This window comes from Oncorhynchus masou, chromosome 8 (genome assembly GCF_036934945.1).
Source record: "Oncorhynchus masou masou isolate Uvic2021 chromosome 8, UVic_Omas_1.1, whole genome shotgun sequence".
Classification (NCBI taxonomy): Eukaryota; Metazoa; Chordata; class Actinopteri; order Salmoniformes; family Salmonidae; genus Oncorhynchus; species Oncorhynchus masou.
The window spans coordinates 14542967-14561646 of record NC_088219.1 but is presented as its reverse complement, the minus strand read 5'-3'; the positions used below and the strand labels follow the sequence as shown (position 1 = coordinate 14561646).

Genomic DNA, 18680 nt, shown 5'->3' with positions numbered 1-18680 from the left:
TGAGGTGGATAATATACAAAAGTGATATAAACAACAAAAATTAACAGTAAACATTACACATACAGAAGTTTCAAAAGAATAAAGCCATTTCAAATGTCATTATTTATATATACAGTGTTGTAACAACCTCTATTGGAGCAGTCAGCTTTGTGTTGCAGCACATGGTGTGAAGGTTTCCAAAACGCCACTCCCGTGGGCCATTCGTTTTTCACAAAGGTGTAGGTCTGTCCATTTTTCTTCAGTCCCTGTCAGCGTTCCATGTTTTTCCGTGACTTCTGTTTCAGTCCAAGACTGACAACTCTTTGTCATGCCTTCTCTCCTCTCACCCTCTTGCAAGACAATTCTCCTTCTCCTCCAAGTTGATCCAAGTCGTCATTTCAAATGTATTTAAGAGTAGGGGTAAAAGTCAATACTTCATCATTTGCCTGTGTATTAAGAATGTTTTTCTGAGAGGGAGTTGGGTGTTTTCCTGCCCAACATCATGGGACATCAAAGGAAACCTTTGTTAGACACACATCATGACCTCGTTCGTGTCTCCTGACGGGTCAGAGTTCAACCTTTTCCTTCGAGCTGGTGTGACTGCTTCCTTTTGTTTGTACATCGTTCTTAGGTCAGCCATCACGCAAGAGCAGGAAGACATAACCACTTCCCGAAAGGTTTATGACTCATTATATATGAAGGTTGGGCAAAAAGTGTCTGTGGGTGTGAACATGGAGAGAGAAATCCCCCTGCCTCATGACAGTCACACTAATGTGTTCCTGTGACACCCAGAGTTACAACACAGTGTTATGTGCCATAGCTACCGTGACAGATAACTTTGTCGTTCGTCTAGAATGTTGCCCCCTGCCGAGACACTTGCTCTGCTGTAAAACGCCAGAAGCCAGTGGCCTCTCTCTCCCAGAGGAGGAAATAGTGAAGTACTTGGAAACCAATTCATATCATCAGCTGCAGCGTCCCAGTAGCAGATTCCCAGTAGCAGCCAGCCAGTGTCCTCTCTCTGTTATTGTCATACACCCTGATCTCAATTAGACAGACAAACCCCTGGAGGCCGTTTGGCTTAGGCATGGCCAATTAGCTTTCCTAGCCATGTCAGAACTCCTTTGAATTGCTGTGTCGGCCTGTTGCATAGCCAATAATCGGGGTTGACTGTGCTGCAGTGGCAAAGCTTCCGCATTGTGACCTATTTTCAAATCAAACCTTGAGAGCTGGGGGAAAAAGCAGAGGATTTAGCAGAAATCCTGGAGCTATAAAACTCTATCCACCGGCCAAGCCTCTGGATACTACACATGTTGTTAGCTGGTTGTCTAAAGAGTTGATATACCATTCCATATAGAGGAGACGGGATGTGAGTCATATACCAGTTGATATTAATTAAACGTTAAAAATCAAATCAATTTTTATTGGTCACATACACATGTTTAGCAGATGTTATTGCGAGTGTAGCGAAATGCATCTGCTTCTAATTTCGAACAAGTAAAAATTCCACAACACATACCTAATACACACAAATCTAAGTAAAGGAATGGAATAAGAATATATAAATATATGGATGAGCAATGACAGAGCGGCATAGGCTAAGATGCAATAGATAGTATAGAATACAGTATATTCAGTGGGGCAAAAAAGTATTTAGTCAGCCACCAATTGTGCAAGTTCTCCCACTTAAAAAGATGAGAGAGGCCTGTTATTTCCATCATAGGTTCACTTCAACTATGACAAACAAAATGAGAAGAAAAAATACAGAAAATCATATTGCAGCATTTTTAATGAATTTATTTGCAAATTATGTTGGAAAATAAGTATTTGGTCAATAACAAAAGTTTATCTCAATAATTTGTTATGTACCCTTTGTTGGCAATGACAGAGGTCAAACATTTTCTGTAAGTCTTCACAAGGTTTTCACACACGGTTGCTGGTATTTTGGCCCATTCCTCCATGCAGATCTCCTCTAGAGCAGTGATGTCTTGGGGCTGTTGCTGGGCAACACAGACTTTCAACTCTCTCCAAAGATTTTCTATGGGGTTGAGATCTGGAGACTGGCTAGGCCACTCCAGTACCTTGAAATGCTTCTTACGAAGCCACTCCTTCGTTGCCCGGGCGGTGTGTTTGGGATCATTGTCATGCTGGAAGACCCAGCCACGTTTCATCTTCAATGCCCTTGCTGATGGAAGGAGGTTTTCAGTCAAAATCTCACGATACATGGTCCCATTCATTCTTTCCTTTACAGGGATCAGTCATCCTGGTCCCTTTTGCAGAAAAACAGCCCAAAGCATGATGTGTCCACCCCCATGCTTCACAGTAGGTATGGTGTTCTTTAATGCAACTCAGCATTCTTTGTCCTCCAAACACGACGAGTTGAGTTTTTACCAAAAAGTTATATTTTGGTTTCATCTGACCATATGACATTCTCCCAATCTTCTTTTGGATCATCCAAATGCTCTCTAGTAAACTTCAGATGGGCCTGGACATGTACTGGCTTAAGCAGGAGCATGGTAGGCTTTGTTACTTTGGTCCCAGCTCTCTGCAGGTCATTTGCTCACCGTTCTTGTGATCATTTTGACCCCACGGGGTGAGATTTTGCATGGAGCCCCAGATCGAGGGAGATTACCAGTGGTCTTGTATGTCTTCCATTTCCTAATAATTGCTCCCACAGTTGATTTCTTCAAACTGAGCTTCTTACCTATTGCAGATTCAGTCTTCCCAGCCTGGTGCAGGTCTACAATTTTGTTTCTGGTTCCTTTGACAGCTCTTTGGTCTTGGCCATAGTGGAGTTTGGAGTGTGACTGTTTGAGGTTGTGGACAGGTGTCTTTTATACTGATAACAAGTTCAAACAGGTGCCATTAATACAGGTAACGAGTGGAGGACAGAGGAGCCTCTTAAAGAAGAAGTTACAGGTCTGTGAAACCCAGAAATCTTGCTTTTTTGTAGGTGACCAAATAATTATTTTCCACCATAATTTGCAAATTAATTCATAAAAAATCCTACAATGTGATTTGCTGGATTTTTTTTCTCATTTTGTCTGTCATAGTTGAAGTGTACCTATGATGACAATTGCAGGCCTCTCTCATCTTTTTAAGTAGGGGGACTTGCACAGTCTCTCGGTCCCAGCTTTGATGCACCTACAGTATACCAACCTCGCCTGCTGGATGATAGCGGGGTGAACAGGCAGTAGCTCGGATGGTTTTTGTCCTTGAAGATCTTTTTGGCCTTCCTGTGACGTCGGCTGCTGTAGGTGTCCTGGAGGGCAGATAGTTTGCCCCCGGTGATATGTTGTGCAGACCTCACCACCCTCTGGAGAGCTTTGCGGTTGTGGGTGTTGCAGTTGCCGTACCAGGCGGTGATACAGCCAACAAGATGCACTCAATTGTGCATCTGTTAAAGTTTGTGAGGGTTGTAGGTGACAAGACAAATTTCTTCAGCCTCCTGAGGTTGAAGAGGCGCTGTTGCGCCTTTTTCACCACACTGTCTTTGTGTGTGGACCATTTCAGTTTGTCCGTGATGTGAACGCTGAGGAACTTTACTTTTCACCTTCTCCACTGCTGTCCCGTCGATCTGGATAGGGGGGTGCTCCCTCTGCTGTTTCCTGAAGTCCACGATCATCTCCTTTGCTTTGTTGATATTGTGTGAGAGGTTATTTTCCTGACACCACAGAGCCCTTATCTCCTCCCTGTAGGCTGTCTTGTCATTGTTGGTAATCAAGCCTTCTATTGTTGTGTTGTCTGCAAACTTGATGATTGAGTTGGAGTTGTGTATGGCCACGCAGTCGTGGGTGAACAGGGAGTAGTAGAGTGGGCTAAGCACACACCCTTGTTGGGTCCCAGTGTTGAGGATCAGCGAAGTGGAGATGTTGTTTCCTACCTTCACCACCTGGGGGCGGCCCAGTTGGAAGTCCAGGACCCAGTTGCACAGGGCGGGGTTGAGAGCCAGGACCTCAAGCTTAATCATGAGCTTCGAGGGTACAATGGTGTTGAATGCTCAGCTATAGTCAATGAACAGCATTCTTACATAGGTATTCCTCTTGTCCAGATGGGATAGGTCAGTGTGCAGTGTGATGGCAATTGCTTTGTCTGTGGACCTATTGGGGTGGTAACCAAATTTAAGTGGAACTAGTGACAGGTAAGGGGGAGGTGATATGATCCTTGACTAGTTTCTCAAAGCACTTCATGATGACAGAAGTGAGTGCTACGGGGCGATAGTCGTTTAGTTCAGTTACCTTTGCATTCTTGGTTACAGGAACAATGGTGGCCATCTTGAAGCATGTGGGGACAGCAGACTGGGATAGGGAGAAATTGAATATGTTCATAAACACACCAGCCAGCTGGTCTGCACATGCTCTGGGGACGCGGCTAAAGATGCCGTTAGGGCCGGCAGCCTTGTGAGTGTTAACACGTTTACATGTCTTACTCTCATTGGACACGGAGAAGGAGAGCCCACAGTCCTTGGTAGCGGGCCGTGTCTGTGGCACTGTATTATCCTCAAAGCAGGCAAAGAAAGTGTTTAATTTGTCTGGAAGCAAGACGTCGGTGTTTGTGACGTGGCTGGTTTTCCTTTTTTTTCTTTTTTTTGTGGTGAGTACAGTACAGTTGTGTAATAAGCACTCTCAACTCAAACCAACAGTTTGTTTACACAAACATTGACAGAGCTCTTACATTCTGAACTGCGTTTCTTATTTGAGATTTCATAGATTACAGGAATTTCTCTTTGACAACATCGGTAAGGTTTGTGCAAGTAAGCGTAGGAGAGAGAGGTTGTGTAGTTTTTCTTTACATACAGTACTGCCCTCACTGAATGGCATTTCCAGGTTGCAGGTGTTTGTGTGCTTATGAGTGATATAGTATGTTAATGTGTTCTAACCAGGAAGTGTCTTTTATTCAGGGATCTCTTGGAAAGAGGGATATGCTTTATTACTGTGCTCTGCGGGTGACTTCCTCCTTTCCTTTCCTCAGGTAAAGGCCCAGAGATGCTGTTAGCGGGACAGAAGCTGAACGACAATGAGTGGCACTCAGTGAAGGTGGTACGTCTTGGGAAGAACCTGCAGCTCTCTGTGGACAATGTGACTGTGGAAGGTAGGAGGGGAGAGCAGAGTCAAACCATGAGATGAAGGGAAACTGTGATCCTCATAGTAATACACTAAATATCAAAAAGAGTTCAGTTTGTAATCCTCTGTAGCTCAGGCGGTAGAGCATGGTGCTCCACTGTAAGTCGCTTTAGATAGAAGTCTCTGCTAAATATATATATTATGGCTATCATCATGTATTTACTCTACCCCAGGCCATATGGCGGCTGCCCACACCCGCCTGGAGTTCCACAACATTGAGACTGGCATCATGACAGAGAGACGCTTCATCTCTGTGGTGCCAACCAACTTCATAGGGCACCTGCAGGCCCTCTCCTTCAATGGCGTGCCCTACCTGGACCAGTGTAAAAACGGAGACATCTCCTACTGCGAACTCAACGCCCGCTTCGGCATGCGCCGCATCGTGGCTGACCCTGTGACCTTCCACAGCCGGGCCAGCTACCTAGCCTTCTCTACCCTGCAGGCCTACGCCTCCATGCACCTCTTCTTCCAGTTCAAGACCACCTCCCCCGACGGCCTGCTCCTCTTCAACTCTGGAGACGGCAGTGACTTCATCATGGTGGAGCTGGTCAAAGGGTGAGTGGTGTGTTGGGGTAAAGACGGCAGTGACTTCATCATGGTGGAGCTGGTCAAAGGGTGAGTGGTGTGCTGGGGTAAAGACGGCAGTGACTTCATCATGGTGGAGCTGGTCAAAGGGTGAGTGGTGTGCTGGTGTAAAGACGGCAGTGACTTCATCATGGTGGAGCTGGTCAAAGGGTGAGTGGTGTGTTGGGGTAAAGACGGCAGTGACTTCATCATGGTGGAGCTGGTCAAAGGGTGAGTGGTGTGTTGGGGTAAAGACGGCAGTGACTTCAGCATGGTGGAGCTGGTCAAAGGGTGAGTGGTGTGTTGGGGTAAAGACGGCAGTGACTTCATCATGGTGGAGCTGGTCAAAGGGTGAGTGGTGTGCTGGGGTAAAGACAGCAGTGACTTCATCATGGTGGAGCTGGTCAAAGGGTGAGTGGTGTGTTGGGGTAAAGACGGCAGTGACTTCATCATGGTGGAGCTGGTCAAAGGGTGAGTGATGTGCTGGGGTAAAGACGGCAATGACTTCATCATGGTGGAGCTGGTCAAAGGGTGAGTGGTGTGCTGGGGTAAAGACGGCAGTGACTTCATCATGGTGGAGCTGGTCAAAGGGTGAGTGGTGTGTTGGGGTAAAGACGGCAGTGACTTCATCATGGTGGAGCTGGTCAAAGGGTGAGTGGTGTGCTGGGGTAAAGACGGCAGTGACTTCATCATGGTGGAGCTGGTCAAAGGGTGAGTGGTGTGTTGGGCAGTGACTTCATCATGGTGGAGCTGGTCAAAAGGTGAGTGGTGTGTTGGGGTGAGTGACTTCATCATGGTGGAGCTGGTCAAAGGGTGAGTGGTGTGTTGGGGTAAAGACGGCAGTGACTTCATCATGGTGGAGCTGGTCAAAGGGTGAGTGGTGTGTTGGGGTAAAGACGGCAGTGACTTCATCATGGTGGAGCTGGTCAAAGGGTGAGTGGTGTGTTGGGGTAAAGACGGCAGTGACTTCATCATGGTGGTGCTGGTCAAAGGGTGAGTGGTGTGTTGGGGTAAAGACGGCAGTGACTTCATCATGGTGGAGCTGGTCAAAGGGTGAGTGGTGTGTTGGGGTGACCAGGAAGGGGTAAAGCTCCACCTCATATTCCAATGGGTTGGATTATTATAATTTAAAAAAAGATTGTGTTCAACCTATTTTGCAACATATTTTGTTAGGTGCTGTAACCATGCAGAGTGTGTATGGGATAGATGAATAATAGCACAGCTGCCTACCACTGTTCCCCTGTTCTCTTGCTCAACAAGTTATTTGATGTTATATGGAATACTTTGATTCTGTCAGCCGGAGCCATATAAAGGAATGTATTCAGAATGTTTTCGTGAAACGAGACGGATAGAGCGAGAAAGAGTGAACAATAATCCCACAGATGTTTAACCGCGGTCCAGTTTTGCCCAGAAATACTGTCTCACAGTAAACAATTAGTCAGCAGGAGTTATTCTAAGCTGTGGAGCCTTTAGGCAGCGGCACACGGCAATACTGGATCCATGGGCTGAAGAGAGAACTGTCATATCTCTCAGTGCTGCTGGTACTACACTTTCTCTGATGATGTTTCTCTTAATATTATCAATATGCATTGAATCTGCATTTCAAAAGGACAGGATGTTGCAATATCGTCCCTTTCAATTGTAGATGTCCTTTACATTTTAATATTTACCTAGACACAGTATCTTTTCGTCATTATGTAAATTGACTTGTGGACGATGTAATGTTGTGTTGTAGGTACATCCATTATGTGTTTGACCTGGGTAACGGACCGTCACTCATGAAGGGCAACTCTGAGAAGCCTCTCAACGACAATCAGTGGCACAACGTGGTGGTGTCCCGTGATGACAACAACGTGCACATCCTCAAGACTGACTCCCGCACCGTCACCCAGCATTACAACGGAGCCCGTAACCTGGACCTCAAAGGTATGGTATACGCTACCACTCCTCAAAACTGTCTCCAGCCATGGTACTCCTGCTGGGTGTACAGAGCATTCGGAAAGTATTCAGACCCATTGACCTTTTCCACATTTTGTTAGGTTACAGCCTTATTCTGAAATTGATTGAATAGTTTTTTCCCTCCTCTATCTACACAAAATACCCCATAATGACAAAGCAAAAACAGTTTTTTAGAAAATGAAGCAAATGTTTTATTTTTTATTATAATAATCACATTTACTTATGTATACAGACCAATTACTCAGTACTTTGTTGAAGCACCTTTGGCAGAGATTATAGCCTCAAGTCTTCTTGGGTATGATGCTACAAGCTTGGCACACCTGCATTTGGGGAGTTTCTCCCATTCTTCCCTGCGGATCCTCTCAAGCTCTGTCAGGTTGGATGGGGAGTGTTTCTGCACAGCTATTTTCTGGTATCTACAGAGATGTTCGATCGGGTTAAAGTCCGGACTCTGACTGGTCCTCTCAAGGATGTTGAGACTTGTCCCGAAGCCACTCCTGCATTGTCTTGGTTGTGTGCTTACGGTCGTTGTCCTGTTGGAAGGTGAACCTTCGCCCCAGACTGAGGTGCTGAGCTCTGGATCAGGTTTTCATCAAGGATCTCTCTCTGTGCATTGCTCCGTTCAGCTTTGCCTCGATCGTGACTAGTCTCCCAGTCCCTGCTGCTGAAAAACATCCCCACAGCATGATGCTACCACCACCATGCTTCACCGTAGGGATGGTGCCAGGTTTCCTCCAGACGTGATGCTTGGCATTCAGGCCAAAGAGTTCAATCTTGGTTTCATCATACCAGAGAATCTTGTTTCTCATGGTCTCAGTCTTTAAGTGCCTTTTGGCAAACTCCAAGCGGGCTGTCATGTGCATTTTACTGAGGAGTGGCTTCCGTTTAGTCACTCTACCATAAAGGTCAGATTGGTGGAGTGCTGTGGAGATGGTTGTCCTTCTGGTAGGTTCTCCCATCTCCACAGAGGAACTCTGGAGCTCTGTCAGAGTGACCATCGGTTTCTTGGTCACTCCGTTTTGAGTCTCATAGCAAAGGGTCTGAATAATTAGGTATTTCTGTTTTTTATTTGTAATAAATTTGCTAAAATATCTAAAAACCTGTTTTCATTTTGTCATTATGTAGTAATGTATGTATATTGCTAAGGGTTATTATAATTGTTTAATCCATTTTAGAATATGGCTGTAATGTAACAAAATGTGGAAAAAGTCAAGGAGTCTGAATACTTTCCGAAAGCACTGTATACAATATAGGGAGTGGACTTAGTGCAGTATTTCAGATCAACAGATACTAAAATCCGACTGTCAGAAGCACACATCTGTGTTTGTTGCTGTCAAAACGCCGAGTGCAGACACCAGCTATGATTGTTGTGTTGTTCAATAGGCTTTATGAAGATAAAGGAATCAAAATGAATGCGTTTTTTTGGTAGACTGTCATGCCGAGGAAAGGAATGCTTTGGGTGGGAAGAAAATTAAGTCTTTGTACTTAGTGAATGAAAGTGAAATGAGATTAAAAGAGAGGTGATCAAAGAGTGCCAGCAGTGGACAGAGAACAGCAGGGAGAACAGCAGGGAAATGCAGCAGCACCAGCAGCAGAGAGCAGCAGCAGAGAACAGCAGCAGAGAACAGCAGGGAGAACAGCAGGGAAATGCAGCAGCACCATCAGCAGAGGGCATCAGCAGAGGGCATCAGCAGAGGGCATCAGCATCAGCAGAGAGCAGCATCAGCAGAGAGCAGCAGCAGAGAGCAGCAGCAGAGAACAGCAGGGAGAACAGCAGGGAAATGCAGCAGCACCATCAGCAGAGGGCATCAGCAGAGGGCATCAGCAGAGGGCATCAGCATCAGCAGAGAGCAGCAGCAGCAGAGAGCAGCAGCAGAGAGCAGCAGAGAGCAGCAGCAGCATTTATCTACCTGCAACAGGCAGCCTGCATGACCTTCATGTTACCAATCCAAGTGCACACAGGCCTATTTCCCCAATTATAATGCCATCCTGGGGTAGGGGCCCATGAAATTGCACAATTTTCTGTGATCCAGATCACTGGCCTTGCTTTGTACTGGAGGCTGGAATGGTATTATGAGAGCTCTGATGGGCTGTACATAGGAAACCGTTAGGTGATTAATGCCTGACAGATTGCCCTTGCTGTAGGTATTTACAGATGTTGTTGACCAGTTAGCATACGTGTTAGTGCTTCCTCTCACGGTAACAACACTACAGATCAGGATAGGGAAAGCTATGTCAAGGAAAAAGGTTTCTAACGCAGTAGAACTTCGCTGCGATCTAAACTCAGCAAAAAAGAAACGTCCCTTTTTCAGGACCCTGTCTTTCAAAGATAATTCGTAAAAATCCAAATAACTTCACAGATCTTCATTGTAAAGGGTATAAGCACTGTTTCCCATGCTTGTTCAAGGAACCTGTAACGGCGTTCTTCGTTTGTCGAAAGAGAGTCGGACCGAAATGCAGCGTGTTGGTTACTCATGTTTATTTAATTGAACAAACGACGATACATGAAATAACAAAAACAACAAACGGAACGTGGAAAACCTATACAGCCTGTCTGGTGAACACTAACACAGAGACAGGAACAATCACCCACGAAATACAAAGTGAAACCCAGGCTACCTAAATACGGTTCCCAATCAGAGACAACGAGAATCACCTGACTCTGATTGAGAACCGCCTCAGGCAGCCAAACCTATGCAACACACACCCCTAATCAGCCACAATCCCAATAACTAAAAAACCCCACTAAGAATTACAACAAACAATAAACCCATGTCACACCCTGGCCTGACCAACTAATTAACTAAAACACAAAATACTAAGACCAAGGCTTGACAGAACCATAAACAATTAATGAACATGCACCTGTGGAACGGTTGTTAAGACACCAATAGCTTACAGACAGTAGGCAATTAAGGTCAGTTATGAAAACTTAGGACACTAAAAGAGGCCTTTCTACTGACTCTGAAAAACACCAAAAGAGAGATGCCCAGGGTCTCTGCTCATCTGCGTGAACGTGCCTTAGGCATGCTGCAAGGAGGCATGAGGACTGCAGATGTGGCCAGGGCAATAAATTGCAATGTCCATACTGTGAGATGCCTAAGACCGTGCTATAGGGAGACAGGATGGACAGCTGATCATCCTCGCAGTGGCAGACCACGTGTAACAACACCTGCACAAGATCGGTACATCCAAACATCACACCTGCGGGACAGGTACAGGATGGCAACAACAACTGCCCGAGTTACACCAAGAACGCACAATCACTCCGTCAGTGCTCAGACTGTCCGCTGGGAGAGGCTGGACTGAGGGCTTGTAGGCCTGTTGTAAAGGCAGGTCCTCACCAGTCATCACCGACAACAACGTCGCCTATGGACACAAACCCACCGTCGCTGGACCAGACAGGCCTGGCAAAAAAGTTGCGGTTTTGTCTCACCAGGGGTGATGGTCGGATTTGCATTTATTGTCGAAGGAATGAGCGTTACACCAAGGCCTGTACTCTGGAGCGGGATCGATTTGGAGGTGGAGGGTCTGTCATGGTCTGGGGCGATGTGTCACAGCATCATCAGACTGAGCTTGCTGTCATTGCAGGCAATCTCAACACTATGTGTTACAGGGAAGACATCCTCCTCCCTCATGTGCTATCCTTCCTGCAGGCTAATCCTGACATGACCCTCCAGCATGACAATGCCACCAGTATTACCTATGTGATAGAGAATTTAATAAAATTAAAAAAATTGTAACTACGCACAGTACTGGGCAACATGTTTTGGAATAAATATTTTGGCTAACAGCAGCTGTGCCAAATATGTGTTAATTTCAGTTGTAGACCCACATGAATATTCTTCTTCAATCTTGTTATTGTAGACATTCACCATTAAAGCTCCTTAATCCTCGTCTTATATGGTCGATCCTCTTCTATTTTATTTCATCTCGTTTTGTCTCTCACTTAATTCCTCAGAACATGAAAGATGAATTGAAGTTTCTCCATATCTCAAGGGTCTGCTGGCTGAACTTCTTGTGTAATCGGTATAAGCCAAATATGTCAGACTATGAAATCATACTTTTTTTCTCCCTGTGCTGTATAAATTAACAGGGTAGCGTTTAAAGGAATGTAAGATATTTTACTATGCTGTTAAATAAAACTTTACTTCTCATTTTTATATCCTGCGGGTTTTAAATGACTGTACACCAACTTGGTATTATCCTTGCGTTATCAGCCATGTAGCATTTCACATATTTCTGCAGAGAAAATAAACAGATTTTCTTTGCTATATTTGCCAATAAACATCACATCACAGAAGAATTCTCAGATATTGTATGTACATTTCTCGGCTTGCAATTTACATATAATCTGTGAATGATTACTGTGGCTGGGAGGGTTTCTATTAAAGTAAACACTCTCTTCAGAGGAGCATCAATCTGATGAAAACAGATCATCATTGGTTTAAATGACTTAGAGCTGTGTTCACCTGCATCTGATGCAACATGCCACCAAATGGCTTCTTGGAGGTTGTAAATCGTAAGGAGATCTGTCTGATCTGAACGTTAACTAGCATTATCGGAGGCCTATATAATTGCAGAACATTTATCAAACACAAAGCAGGTGTTAGAGTATCAGATTTGTTCATGGCTGCTTTAACTCAATGAGTGACGGTTGCTTATAACCTCCCACTACCTGGAGGCGTATCTGCTGTGACTACTGAGAATAATCATTCTCTTCCAGGAACACATGCTCTGATTGATTGATGCTGTGTGTTCCAGGGGAGCTGTATGTTGGTGGTGTGGGGAAGACCATGTACAGTAGCCTGCCCAAGCTGATCGCGTCCCGCGATGGGTACCAGGGCTGCCTGGCCTCCGTGGACCTAAACGGGAGACTTCCTGACCTGATGGCAGACGCCGTCCACAGGGTGGGCCAGGTGGAGCGGGGCTGTGAAGGTACGTATTATCAGGGGCACAGCCATGGGGTCATGAACACCTCCGAGGAGCAGGCCATCACCTGTGGATCCACCTTATGGTTCACTGCATGAGCATCCTTTTTCTCCCCACTCCCCTCCCCAGGCCCGAGCAGCACCTGTACAGAGGACTCGTGTCATCACCAGGGGGTGTGTCTCCAGCAGTGGGAGGGCTTCTCCTGTGACTGCACCATGACCTCTTATGGAGGAGCATTCTGCAGCGACCGTGAGTGCTATCTCTTTCATCTGACTGGTTCAAAACTACGCTATCTTTCCTTTCTCCTTTCCTTGTGACTTTACCTTGACATCGTTGAAAAACATCACGGAGAGAAGGTTAAAGTTGCATTTGAATGGTTTATTTTAGGGTGCTTTCACATATCCCCCTATGATCCGGATCCCAGAGCGTTCGGTACCCTGATCAACGCTATAAAGCATATGTGAAATTCAAACTAAACCCGGCTGTAACGAATCCTGGACCTGCATGAGAAAGCAGGTCCAAGATCCAGGATCTGAGTACCAGGTATTGTGACGCTGCAGCTTGAGTTGCGTGGAACTTTTTTGCATGTTGTAAACAAGCTAACTCACTAGCTGGAAGAATGCACATCTTGCTAATCGCACCTTGAAATGGTTATTTTCAGGTCTTGTGAAAGCAAAACGTTGTTACAGTTTTCTTCTAACTCCTCCTCTGACGAAGAGGTGTAGCAAGGATCGGACCAAAATGCGGCGTGGTAATTTTCATACATGTTTAATGAACGAATAAACACGAACAATACAAAACAACGAACGTAATGTGAAAACCTAAACAGCCTATCTGGTGACAACAGAGACAGGAACAATCACCCACGAAACACTCAAAGAATATGGCTGCCTAAATATTGTTCCCAATCAGAGACAAAGATGAACATCCTGCCTCTGATTGAGAACCACTCCAGACAGCCATAGACTATGCTAGACACCCCCACTAAGCCACAAACCCAATACCTAACAACCCCAAGACAAAACACACCACAATAAACCCATGTCACACCCTGGCCTGACCAAATAAATGAAGACAAACACAATATACTTCGACCAGGGCGTGACAAACGTATTCTGTAAAATTCTCACAAACTCTCCAGGAAACCGAACCAGGGTACCGAATTTCATATGTGAAAACGCCTTTGGTGTGCATTATTTTCAACCGGCAAATTGTGTCATTGTTGGCACAAAATAATTATGTGCCTTCAATTGCAAAACCTTTTTCTCAAATGATGTGCGTGCGTCCTCTGCAAACCAGAACAGGTAAGGAAGTATCATGCATCCTTCCTTCATTCATCAACAATTATTGACATTGTAACTGTCCTTCGTGGCTGCAAGTTAGAGTCGTCTGGCTCATCAATGGCAGAGAAGACAGATCCACTTCTGGTCACCTAAAGTCATTATGGCTGGGTCAAACTAATAGACCCATGTTGACCTTTCTGTAAGGAGGCTTCTCTTATGCATGAAGCCTCTCATCTGAGGTGTTAATGTCTCTGCAGTACAATGAGTCCATTCATCCATTAGGCATTGTTATTGACTTCCAGGTTAGACGTATGTCCACACTAAATGACTGATTATTGGTACCTCTCTTCTAATGGAAGATTCCCCTGAACATCTGATTCTAGGGTAGTGTGCTAATAGAAACATACTCATGCTATAGTAGGGGAACAGGAGTCTATTTTCCCTGGAGATGTTTTTCTTTCATTTAAATAATTTATTATAATGTCAGACAACATTTTGTTTGATAACAAAAACAGCTCATATTTCTGTTGTGGGGGGTTGAGAGGTGTGTGTTTGGGGGGGTGAGAGGTGTGTGTGTGGGGGGTCTATTTTCCCTGGAGATGTTTTTCTTTAATTTAACTGGGAAATAATGTGTTATTATAATGTCAGGCAACATTTTGTATGATAACAAAAACAGCTCATCTTTCTGTTGTGAGAGGTTTGTGTTTTTTTTTGGGGGGTGAGAGGTGTGTGTTTGGGCGGGTGAGAGGTGTGTGTTTGGGCGAGTGAGAGGTGTGTGTTTTGGGGGGTGAGAGGTGTGTGTTTGTTTTGGGGAGGTGAGAGGTGTGTGTTTGGGCGGGGTGAGGTGCGTGTTTTGGGAGGTGAGGGGGGTGAGAGGTGCGTGTTTTGGGGGGTGAGAGGTGTGGGGGGTGTGTTTGGGGGGTGAGAGGTGTGTGTTTGGGGGGTGAGAGGTGTGTGTTTGGGAGGTGTGTGTTTGGTGGGGGAGGGGCGGGAGAGAGGTGTGTTTGGGGGGTGAGAGGTGTGTGTTTGGGGGGTGAGAGGTGTGTGTGTGTTTGGGGTGGGGGGGTTGTGTTTGGGGGAGTGAGGTTTGTGTGTGGGGGGTGAGAGGTAGGTGTGTGTGTGGGGGGTGAGGTTTGTGTGTGTGGGGGTTGAGAGATTTGTGTGTGTGTGGGGGTGTGGGGGGTGAGAGGTTTGTGTGTGTGGGGGGGTGAGAGGTGGGTGTGTGTGGGGGGGGTGAGAGGTTTGTGTGTGTGGGGGGTGAGAGGTTTGTGGGGGTGGGGGGTGGGGGGTGAGAGGTTTGTGTGTGTGTGGGGGGTGGTGGGGGGAGGTGTGGGGGTGACATGGCAAGGAAAAGAAGTCTTGTTTTCGCTCTCCCTTCATTTTGCTTCTATGAAAATGTTCTGGGGGACAGCCTAATGAGCTACATGACAATAAAGTGGGTTTTATTCTCTAGTCTATTAATCCTACAAAGACATTTCAGGTGCGTGTTTGTGTGTGCGTGTATTAATGCAATATAGATACATTTGAAAATAAGGGGGAAATATTGCCTGTTGCTTTTTTCTGTTACTTTGATTTGTAGTTGATTTCTTCCTCTGTACTAAATAACTGTATTGTTTTTTTTAAATGAAAATTCAGGGGGTCTTATTGGTTACAATAGCAGGAGATTATCATAAGCTTTCTGTGAAGTGGCCTTGAAGAGTTAAACCTAATTTGCTGCAGTGACGTGCAGAAATAATGATATGTAATGGTGCTTGCATGTGTCTATTCCTCGGAATGACAAGACCTACGAGGATACATGAGGCGGTGCTTTAGTAACTTTCTCATCAAGCTCCCTGGGGGAGTCATTACATTAGATGATCATTTTCATAAAGCAACAAACACTGTTACAGCCTCATTACGATGACAAAGACAGGGAGGATTGAGCTACTGCTGTAGCCTTACTGGGGGGGGGGGGGGGGTAATGGTACGGCTTCCCAGCAAAATAAATAGTGGTCAAACATGAGCCTATCACAGAACACCACTTTCAGAGGAATGAGAAATTAGCGAATGGACTTGAAAACGTGTCGTATATCCTACGCTCCAAAATGTGATGTGGTTCGAAGAGAGCACTGAACTTTTGCCAAGGCAGAGACGAGTTGCCGACAACGAGATGCGCGCAGACAGCAGTGGACGAGTCAATTCTCAGCTAATGACAATCGCCAAATGTCATAACACTTTTTGCTGTTTTGTTTAACAGATGTCTTTTCATTCACCACTGTTTGGAGGCTGGAAATGTGTTGTGAGTGGATGAACGTGTGCAGGTAGCCTAGTAAAGGAGCCCTTTGAAGGGATCACTTGACAATCAGATGAAACATCGTGTCTGGTTGAGTTTATGCCACAATAAAAGGTAACACATTTTTTCAGGTTAAATGACAAATCTTTACGACTAGGCTCACAGAGATCCTATTCAATTAATAGGGATTCTACACTGGAAAAAAAAAAATGTAAACGCACATGCAACAATTTCAAAGATTTTACTGAGTTACAGTTCATATAAGGAACTCAGTCAATTGAAATAAATTCATTAGGCTCTACTCAACTGGAAATACCATTATGCATCTGTTGGTCACAGATACCTTAAAAATAAGGTGTGGGCGTGGATCAGGAAACCAGTCAGTATCTGGTGTGACCAACATGCGGCGTGACACATCTCCTTCGCATAGAGTCGATCAGGCTGTTGATTGTGGCCTGTGGAATGTTGTCCCACTCCTCTTCAATGGCTGTGCAAAGTTGCTGGATATTGGCGGGAACTGGAACACACTGTTGTACACGTCAATCCAGAGCATCCCAAACATGCTCAATGAGTGACATGTCTGGTGAGTATCCAAGCCATGGAAGAACGGGGACATTTTCAGCTTCCAGTATTTTATACAGATCCTTGCGACAATGGGCCATGCATTATCATGCTGAAACATTAGATGATGGCGGCGGATGAATGGCACGATAATGGACCTCAGGATCTCATCACGCTATCTCTGTGCATTCACATTGTTGTCCGTAGCTTATGCCTGTCCATATCATAACCCCACCTCCACCATGGGAAGAGCACACTTCTCTAGCCTGCCAGTGGCCATTGAAGGTAAGCATTTCATTTGCCCACTGAAGTCGGTTACGAGGCCGAACTGCAGTCAGATCAAGACCCTGGTGAGGATGACGAGCATGCAGATGAGCTTCCCTGAGACAGTTTCTGACAGAAATTTTTAGGTTGTGCAAGCCCCTCAGTTTAATCAGCTGTCTGGGTGGCTCATCCCAGACCAACCCGCAGGTGAAGTAGCCAAATGTGGAGGTTCTGGGCTGGCGTGGGTACATGTGGTCTGCGTTTGTGAGGCCGGTTTGACGTACTACCAAATTCTCTAAAACAACGTTGGGGGTGGCTTATGGTAGAGGAATAAACGTTAAATTCTCTGATAACAGCTCTGGTGGACAATCCTGCAGGCAGAATGTCAATTGTATGCTCCCTCAAAACTTGAGCCATCTGTGGTATTTTGTTGTGTGGCAAAACTACACATTTTAGAGTGGCTTTTTATTGTCCCCAGCACAAGGTACACCTGTGTAATGATCATGCTGTTTAATCAGCTTCTTGATATGCCAAACCTGTCAAGTAGATGGATTATCTTGGCAACGGAGAAATGCTCACTGGAAGTGATGTAAACAAATTTGTGCACACAATTTGAGAGGATAAAGGACTGGGGATGTTGTATTGATGTCAATGTCTCTATGTTCTCAAATTTGAAGACGTACAAATAAAGTATAAAAAGGGAACTAAGCTGTGCAGGCTCAGTTCAGATATTTTAAAAACAAAAACAAATATTCCAGTTCTTACTTTGTTGTTCTACCGTCAAACAATGACCATCAATATGCTTGTTGTGTGTGTTGTCTGAACAATGCTATAGCTTTAGGTCCTAGACTAATCATCACAGACGTCCAGATGCTGAGCTTGGATAGAGAGCCACCAGGTTGTTGTTCTCACGCTAGGGTTCTTTCTGCAATGCAAACACATGAAGGGTGTAATTATAGGTTCACCTCTGTAGTGAGATGGGATGTTTTTTGCAATATTCATGATCTGTCTTCACACTGCCTGGATGTGGGGAAGAATGAGCAACACACAGTGAATCAGACTGCGTACTGTCTTTGGGATATATGCTATTGTACTTTGTTTTCGTTGTATTTAGCAATAGCCTTAACAACAGACTGAAACATAATAACACCAATATACAGTATGAAGTATTTCATTGAATTACTAAGGTTCATTTGTAATATATGTTTGAGAAAAGGGATTTCAAGGTAAGAACTTCAGCAAAAGTTCAACAGTGAATCATGTCACATTTGGTTGTCAGGGACCCCACCTATCCATTTCTTCTCCTAACCTCTTGGACTACCATTAGAAAGCAGAACATGTTTCAGCTCTTCTAGTGTGCTCCCCTTAGGGACGCAGCTTGATAGTAGCTCTTCAGTCAGTCATCTCTACGGTAGCTGCTCAGATTTCCCAGAGTGCTAAGGATGCTTTGGATTGCACCTCAGTCTCAACCCTTGAGCTGTAGCTAGCAAATACACAAAAGAGATGCTAACTTCCATGTCCTCTGTTATTGAATTGACAACAAAGCAGCATTACAAAATTATTATGTCAAGTTTTCAAATTACCGGTTGTTTCTTTGTGAAGATCGACAGCATAAATGCACTTATTTCACTTTTGCATGTAAAAAAAACAAATCACCATTGCTGTACATGCTGCCACTATTTTCATGACCCAACGACACTGAATAAAAATATACACCATGAAGTAATCCAACAATGTGTACGCTGC

The 18680-nt window shown here is 45.0% G+C and overlaps 1 protein-coding gene across 1 annotated transcript in view; it reads left to right on the top strand.

Annotated features, from left to right (window-relative positions):
* The window catches only part of LOC135543760 (neurexin-2-like), a 267499-nt gene that overhangs the window by 40989 nt on the left and 207830 nt on the right, over positions 1–18680 (top strand). Inside the window, exons 8-12 of the mRNA XM_064971111.1 lie at positions 4948–5067; positions 5273–5654; positions 7399–7589; positions 12387–12560; positions 12684–12803. Of these exons, the coding sequence (XP_064827183.1) occupies positions 4948–5067; positions 5273–5654; positions 7399–7589; positions 12387–12560; positions 12684–12803 (987 nt within the window). The remainder of the gene's footprint in view (positions 1–4947; positions 5068–5272; positions 5655–7398; positions 7590–12386; positions 12561–12683; positions 12804–18680) is intronic.